Source organism: Labrus bergylta, chromosome 5 (assembly GCF_963930695.1).
Source record: "Labrus bergylta chromosome 5, fLabBer1.1, whole genome shotgun sequence".
In the NCBI taxonomy this organism is placed as follows: Eukaryota; Metazoa; Chordata; class Actinopteri; order Labriformes; family Labridae; genus Labrus; species Labrus bergylta.
Genome location: NC_089199.1, coordinates 33,555,919 through 33,564,282, shown reverse-complemented (window position 1 = coordinate 33,564,282; position 8,364 = coordinate 33,555,919). Strand labels below are relative to the sequence as shown.

At 46.2% G+C, this 8,364-nt stretch overlaps 2 protein-coding genes across 3 annotated transcripts in view; one reads left to right on the top strand and one right to left on the bottom strand.

Moving 5' to 3' along the window:
- The window catches only part of mkrn2 (makorin, ring finger protein, 2), a gene marked incomplete in the record, with an annotated part of 7,561 nt that extends 6,174 nt beyond the window's left edge, over positions 1-1,387 (bottom strand). Inside the window, 1 exon segment of the mRNA XM_065955465.1 lies at positions 1,257-1,387. Coding sequence (XP_065811537.1) covers positions 1,257-1,282 — 26 coding nt within the window.
- A 1,738-nt stretch (positions 1,388-3,125) lies between these two features.
- Positions 3,126-8,032, top strand: LOC109977223 (MKRN2 opposite strand protein). 2 transcript variants are annotated; one of them, XM_065955466.1, is made up of 5 exons: positions 3,126-3,787; positions 3,850-4,647; positions 4,756-4,805; positions 5,168-5,336; positions 7,279-8,032. In XM_065955466.1, exons 2-5 carry the CDS (start codon positions 4,445-4,447, stop codon positions 7,523-7,525), a joined length of 669 nt encoding a protein of 222 aa, XP_065811538.1. In that variant the 5' UTR covers positions 3,126-3,787; positions 3,850-4,444; the 3' UTR covers positions 7,526-8,032. The 2 variants fall into 2 exon arrangements, with proteins under 2 accessions (XP_065811538.1, XP_020482677.1); XM_020627021.3 differs by having other exon boundaries at positions 3,126-4,647.
- The last annotated feature ends 332 nt before the right edge of the window (positions 8,033-8,364 follow it).

Sequence of the window (8,364 nt, the reverse complement as noted above, 5' to 3'; positions counted from 1 at the left end):
TGGAGATTTTCCCTTCATGACATCACAAAGGGCAGTAGCCCCTCCCCCAGGTGGATGACACTCCCACAGCTAGGTGTTTGTTCTGCCCTCTGAGTCTGCCTTCTCACCGTAAACAATAGGACATGGAGCGAGAAAGCACCGAGTACACCCAAGCCCTTCCAGAGAGGGGGCGTGGTCAGACACAGCTCATTTACATATTTAAAGGTACAGACACAGAAACAGCCTGTTCTGAGCAGGGCTGAAATAGAGGGGTTTATAGACATGATCAGATACAGGATCAGAGTGGATTTAGAACAAGAAACTTCACACACATGTTTTGAGGAGCTCTGAGACTTATTTACACTGAAGAAGAGGATATGAGACCTTTAAAGACCTTTATTGACTTAAATGAAGGAAATGTCTTGTTCTTGTTAATATAAAGTATGTTAAGTGATGGCAGAGAACAAAGAAAACAGGAAGTATTCTTATCACAGGAGCTGAAATTCTAATCAATCGATTAATCTAACTCATGAGAGGCCTTTTCTGTGATTAAAGTATTTATCTTTTTAAAAAAGTGATAAATGTTGTTTCTGTAAATATAAAGTTATGTTATTAAACTCACAACTACAAGAAGATATAAGTAGATGTGTGTGTGTGTGTGTGTGTGTGTGTGTGTATTAGATAGGTTACAGAACAGGTGTTACGGTTCAAAGAGTGACCATTTTAACTGGTGACTTTCATCTTTGTAGTGACAGCAGATGTTGGAGAGGATAAGTGTCCTTACGGAATCCTCTTTGTTTAGTTTATCATGCATGACTATATCTGATGAGTATTTCTGATTGTCTAATTAACTGATGAACAAAGAGGCAGTCGTTATCTTAACATCTGTTGTAACTACGACAACCACAGAGGCTAAAAGTCGCCAATTAACAGGGTCACTCTTTACACCGTAACACCGGACCGCGTAATCCGTAAAATGGTTAAAATGTTTTCTTTAAACCTTTCTTACATGTTTCATTTCACTTTACAGGATTACGGGGAGCTGGATCAGGCGAAGTAAAGTTACTAAGACGGAGTTTTGACTTGATTACCGACTGAAAGGACAGCGGGACACAAGCTAACAGCTAGCAGCTAAAGGCTAAAAACATTAGCAGGAGGCTAACGCGACCGCCGGGATCAAAGGGAGAAAGAGAACGTGCTACGGACAGACAGACAGGTAACACACCGACACACAGGTGACAGACAGACAGGGGAGAAAGGCACAGCGGCACACTCACCTGCAGGTCACCTGTTTGGTGCTCATCGTCCTCGCGGAGCTTCAAAAATGACGGCGGGTTTGAAGTTGTCACGTTGGTGTCCCGATCAAACTGTTCCGGTGGACTACTAGAGCCACAACAGGAAGGTTCCCACAGAGTTTATCAGGCGGACAGATAAAGTTTAATATCCCCAAATATTTTCAATGTAAGATGAAATGTGAACCACAGAAGATGTTGTGTTTTTCTATATTTTATATTGATTATAAGTTATCATATATGTATGTGTCAGTGTCCTTTTAGTCCTATTTGACACCTTTAGCTCTCCCTAATGCTATTATAAGATACAATGTACGTCTGATTTTCTCCTGGGCTTTTATAAAGTGTTTTATAAACTGCAAAAACTCTGTTTCCTCCATATGACCCCTACCCTCGTCCCTTCATCTCTCAGCCCTCATTCATCGTTTCTATCCATGCAAGTCGTCTTTAAATACAATATTCTAAATCCACTCCTCTAGTGAAGTGGTATTTGTTCGTGGAAACAGTCCAGACCTGAATATTATAGAGGCAATGTGAGATCACCTCGACAGATGAATAAATAAAAGACAGTCTGGATCTAAAGAAGAGGAGTGGGAAGTTCTGAAAGCAGCCTGGTGAAATGTACCACTGTGATGTACAGTCTGTCCAAAAGAGTTCAAGATGTGCAAAGTTCAAAGTATGGTCACACTAATCAGAAATTAGAAATACTTTATTCATCCTCCTACACAGAATATAGACCATGGGAAAAATAATGATATAAGCTTTGAGCATAAAGATATTAAACAAACAGGAGCAAATGTAACAGGATGCTTTCCCAGTGACACACTGATTATGTGAAAATACTACAACTAACTGTTACCTTTTGTACACATTTCCTGTTGCATTGTAATAAAGAGGCTCAGTAACAACTTCAGAGAGGATCATTAAATCTTTGCTAAAACAACAAAGCTTGTGTTGCTTTGATGATTTACAGCCCGGTCACATGCATGACTGAAACATGAAGAAGGTTTAGTTTCACACGTCAGACTGTCAGCAACACACCTGATCTGACAGATCACACACACACACACAGACACACACACACACACACACACACACACACACACACACACACAGACACACACACACACACACACACACACACACACACACACACACACACACACACACACACACACACACACACACACACACACACACACACACACACACACACACACACACACACACACACACACACACACACACACACACACACACACACACACACACACACACACACACACACACATACACAGACACACACACACACACACACACACACACACACACACACACACACACACACACACACACACACACACACACACACACACACACACACACACACACACACACACACACACACACACACAAACACCTTGACAGCTGAGATGGAGTGTTGGCCTACATTCACTCTGTTGTCTGAGCTCTCCTGATATCAGATTCTTCAGAGGGTCTGAGGGTCATGCAGCTTTAACACATTTCTACTTTGTGTTATTTTAGTTACAAAGCTGCTGAGATAAACTAAACGCTGCTTTATATTCACACTACCCGCCACACACCATTTTTTATCAGTTTTTATTAGTATGATAAGAAGTGTTCACACTGACACGGTTTCACATTTTTACTTTCACACATTTGTTCGTCTGTACTTCATCCTGGAAAGCTGTTACCCTTATAGAGACACAAACCCCGCCCTGCAGGTCATCGTCTGTCTCCATGACAACACGCGGGCGACACAGTCCGAAGGTCACCTGTTCAGACCAAAGCAGGAACAGGTGAGCCTGGGTCACATGTCTGTCTGTCAGGCGGCACCTGCAACACGATAGGCCGGAGCTGCATAGTGAAGTCATTGTATAGGCTGTCACATAGCAACCAGGTGTGAAGATAAGGAGGGGAGAAGAAGAAAAAAGACAACGGAAAGACGGAAAGGAGGAGGGGAGAAGAAGAAAGCAAGTTAGTGAGGAGCGAGAGGACGGGAGGAGCAGAAGATTTGAGGAGTAAAAGAAGTACTAAGGGGCTGAAAGTAAAGGAGCTCCGAGTTACAGAACGACCGGAGGAGAGAAAACAGGAGTGAAAGAAGGAGCTGAGAAGTCAAAGGTGCAGAAATGTAACAGAGAGCGTGAGGAAGTAGAAGGAGAACAAAGCTGGTGTGAAGGAACAAGGAGGACGAGGAGCAACACAAAGAAGAGAAACAAAGACTGGAGGTCGGAAAGGAGGACTGCAAAGTAGAAACAACGAGTTGAAACAGGATCGACAGAACGATAAAAAGGGGGACTGGAGGAGTAAAATCAGAGGTGAAGGAGGAGTAGAGGAGGAAGAGGAGCAATAAAAGGAGTAACAGTAAGACGAGGTGTCACCAGACGTTAAAAAAAAGGGCTGGAGGAGTAAAAACAAGAGTTCAAGGAGGACAAGAGGAGAGAATACAGGAGGCGAGGAGTTAAAGGAGGCGAGGAGTTAAAGGAGGCGAGGAGGCGAGGAGTTAATACAAGAGACGAGGAGTTAAAGGAGGCGAGGAGTTAAAGGAGGCGAGGAGTTAATACAGGAGACGAGGAGTTAATACAGGAGGCAAGGAGTTAAAGGAGGCGAGGAGGCGAGGAGTTAATACAGGAGACAAGGAGTTAATACAGGAGGCGAGGAGTTAAAGGAGGCAAGTAGTTAAAGGAGGCGAGGAATTAATACAGGAGGCGAGGAGTTAAAGGAGGCGAGGAGTTAATACAGGAGGCAAGGAGTTGATACAGGAGGCAAGGAGTTAAAGGAGGCGAGGAGTTAATACAGGAGGCGAGGAGTTAAAGGAGGCGAGGAGTTAATAAAGGAGACGAGGAGTGAATACAGGATTCAAGGAGTTAATAAAGGAGACGAGGAGTGAATACAGGATTCAAGGAGTTAATACAGGAGGCGAGGAGTTAATAAAGGAGGCGAGGAGTTAAAGGAGGTGAGGAGTTAAAGGAGGCGAGGAGTTAAAGGAGGCGAGGAGTTAATAAAGGAGACGAGGAGTGAATACAGGATTCAAGGAGTTGATACAGGAGGCGAGGAGTGAATACAGGAGACGAGGAGTTAATAAAGGAGGCGAGGAGTTAAAGGAGGTGAGGAGTTAAAGGAGGCGAGGAGTCAAAGGAGGCGAGGAGGAGATGGACAGGAGTGTGATCCGGCTGAGTCACTGTCAGAAGGAGATCTTCTGTTTCTCCGTCCCGGACGAGTGTCCCAGCTGTGGGGAGGAACTGAAGGGGAGCAGACTGCAGGAGGCGCCGGTCAGCCTCCCCTCCCCCTTTACCAACGGACACAAGACCTCCTGCTGCCTGCTGGTCGCACCTGCACACGACAACATCAGCAGGTAAACATGCAGACAAACAGAGACACACACATGACAACCACCAGGTGTACACACAGGTGTTCATCAGGTAAATACACACATTTTTATACACACTGTGTTTGTCCTCAGAGACTTTGACGGGACATCAGATCTGCACACGGGCATCTCCAACACTACAGGTGAGACTCACCTGGACTCTGTTTACTGCTAACTAGCTCATGTAGCCTAATTATGCTAATGTGTGTGTGTGTGTGTGTGTGTGTGTGTGTGTGTGTGTGTGTGTGTGTGTGTGTGTGTCTCTGTGTGTGTGTTTGTGTGTGTGTGTGTGTGTGTGTGTGTCTCTGTGTGTGTGTGTGTGTGTGTGTCTCTGTGTGTGTGTGTGTGTGTGTGTGTGTGTGTGTGTGTGTGTGTGTGTGTGTGTGTGTGTGTGTGTGTGTGTGTGTGTATATGTGTGTGTGTGTGTGTGTGTGTCTCTGTGTGTGTGTGTGTGTGTGTGTGTGTGTGTGTGTGTGTGTGTGTGTGTGTGTGTGTGTGTGTGTAGGGGTTGTGTATAACTACACTCATGGGGGGGTTCGTAGGGAGCAGAGTGGGTGGGAGCGCTGTGTCAGTGTTCCTATGGTTCGACCCGACATGTTCCACCTGCTGGCTCAGTGGGATCGGTACCTGGACCGATTCTCTGATGGACCAATGTGGGACCCGGCCTGGCACAGGTACACCTCACACATTACACAGGTACACCTCACACCTCACACAGGTACACCTCACACCTTACACAGGTACACCTCACACATTACACAGGTACACCTCACACCTCACACAGGTACACCTCACACCTTACACAGGTACACCTCACACCTTACACAGGTACACCGCCAGCCTGACACAGGTACACCTCACACCTTACACAGGTACACCTCACACATTACACAGGTACACCTCACACCTTACACAGGTACACCTCACACCTCAAACCTTACACAAGTATACCTCACACCTTACACAGGTACACCTCACACCTCACACAGGTACACCTCACACCTTACACAGGTACACCTCACACATTACACAGGTACACCTCACACCTCACACAGGTACACCTCACACCTTACACAGGTACACCTCACACCTTACACAGGTACACCGCCAGCCTGACACAGGTACACCTCACACCTTACACAGGTACACCTCACACATTACACAGGTACACCTCACACATTACACAGGTACACCTCACACCTTACACAGGTACACCTCACACATTACACAGGTACACCTCACACCTTACACAGGTACACCGCCAGCCTGACACAGGTACACCTCACACCTTACACAGGTACACCTCACACCTTACACAGGTACACCGCCAGCCTGACACAGGTACACCTCACACATTACACAGGTACACCTCACACCTTACACAGGTACACCTTACACAGGTACACCTCACACCTTACACAGGTACACCTCACACATTACACAGGTACACCTCACACATTACACAGGTACACCTCACACCTTACACAAGTACACCTCACACATTACACAGGTACACCTCCAGCCTGACACAGGTACACCTCACACATTACACAGGTACACCTCACACATTACACAGGTACACCTCACACCTTACACAAGTACACCTCACACATTACACAGGTACACCTCCAGCCTGACACAGGTACACCTCACACATTACACAGGTACACCTCACACCTTACACAGGTACACCTCACACCTTACACAGGTACACCTCACACCTGACACAGGTACACCTCACACCTTACACAGGTACACCTCACACCTTACACAGGTACACCTCACACCTCAAACCTTACACAAGTATACCTCACACCTTACACAGGTACACCTTACACAGGTACACCTCACACCTCACACAGGTACACCTCACACCTTACACAGGTACACCTTACACAGGTACACCTCACACCTCACACAGGTACACCTCACACCTTACACAGGTACACCTCACACCTTACACAGGTACACCTCACACCTCAAACCTTACACAAGTATACCTCACACCTTACACAGGTACACACACACCTTACACAGGTACACCTCACACAGGTACACCTCACACCTTACACAGGTACACCTCACACCTTACACAGGTACACCTCACACCTCACACAGGTACACCTCACACCTTACGCAGGTACACCTCACACTTTACGCAGGTACACCTCACACAGGTACACCTCACACCTCACACAGGTACACCTCACACCTGGAATAGGAAAATGTTACAGTTGCCTCGGATACACCGAGCACACCTGCCCACTCTTACCTGCCCACCTGTCTCTCTCTCTTACCTGCCCACCTGTCTCTCTCTCTCTCTTACCTGCCCACCTGTCTCCCTCTCTTACCTGCCCACCTGTCTCCCTCTCTCTTACCTGCCCACCTGTCTCTCTCTTACCTGCCCACCTGTCTCTCTCTCTCTCTCTCTCTTACCTGCCCACCTGTCTCTCTCTCTCTCTTACCTGCCCACCTGTCTCTCTCTTACCTGCCCATCTGTTTCTCTCTCTCTCTTACATGCCCACCTGTCTCTCTCTCTTACCTGCCCATCTGTTTCTCTCTCTCTCTTACTGCCCACCTGTCTCTCTCTTACCTGCCCACCTGTCTGTCTCTCAGGTTCAACGAGGAGGACCATAACTGCTTCAGTTTCTGTCTTCAGTTCGTGAACAGCGTCCTGGCAGCGGAGGGGCGGAGCTCCCTGAGCAGAGAGACCTTCACTCACAGCTTCATCCTGCCGAGGATGAGGAGGGTCTCCAAATACAACACGCTGTACGAGCACATCCAGAGACACCAGTACTACATGGTGGACAGACAGGTGGACAGACAGGAGGACAGACAGGAGGACACACCTGTTCCCAGTTAAACCAGTGTCAGTGAGACAGGCTTAACGAGTGTCCTCATTCTCTAGTTCTGCTGACCAGTTGTCATGGTAACAGCGTGTTTTGGATATTTAGCATAGACTAGATAAGATGGACTGAGCTACAGCCGCCTGGGAGTGAAGCCAAAATATTAAGAGCTCCCCCTGCTGACTGGCTGCGGCATAGGTCCTAAGCCCCGCCTCCTTAATGTTAGCAGATGCAACCAGGGTTAAAGTATAAAGTAAAAATACTCCTCCATTTCTTCACCAGCCTGAGTTAACGAGTAAAGGAAATATATCGAGTGAAATATTAAAATGTAAATACAGTCATTTAAATTAAGAGTACTGAGGACCCCCCCACCTTGTTTTCCCCTCTGACTTCTTTCTCTGTCCTCTTCTATTTGTAATTTATTTCCTTCATTCATAATAAACTAAAAATGTATTTATGTATCAGGATGAACAAAATAATTTATGTGATATAGAAACCTGTAATAATAAAGACATAAAAACAGAGTGTGTCGTGATGTTAGCTTGTTAGTGGACGGTAAATCACAAAGAGTGAATGTAACTTCATGATTGACAGCTCTGTTGACAAATGAGGCTCCTGCACCACAGGGAAAGGTATGGTGGCCCTGAAGGTCAACTGCAAAGACATCTCAAGAAATCCAGAAACATCCCCCCATACTGGACTAAACAGATCGTCGAGTAGCTAAACATAAAACAGGCAGATATGAATGTGGACATGAAGAACAGTGGGACATGTTTTTTCTACACTGTCAGAAATATGAGGTAGAGAGAAAACAGCTGATTTATGAACTAACACAGGATATTATGTCGTGCACACT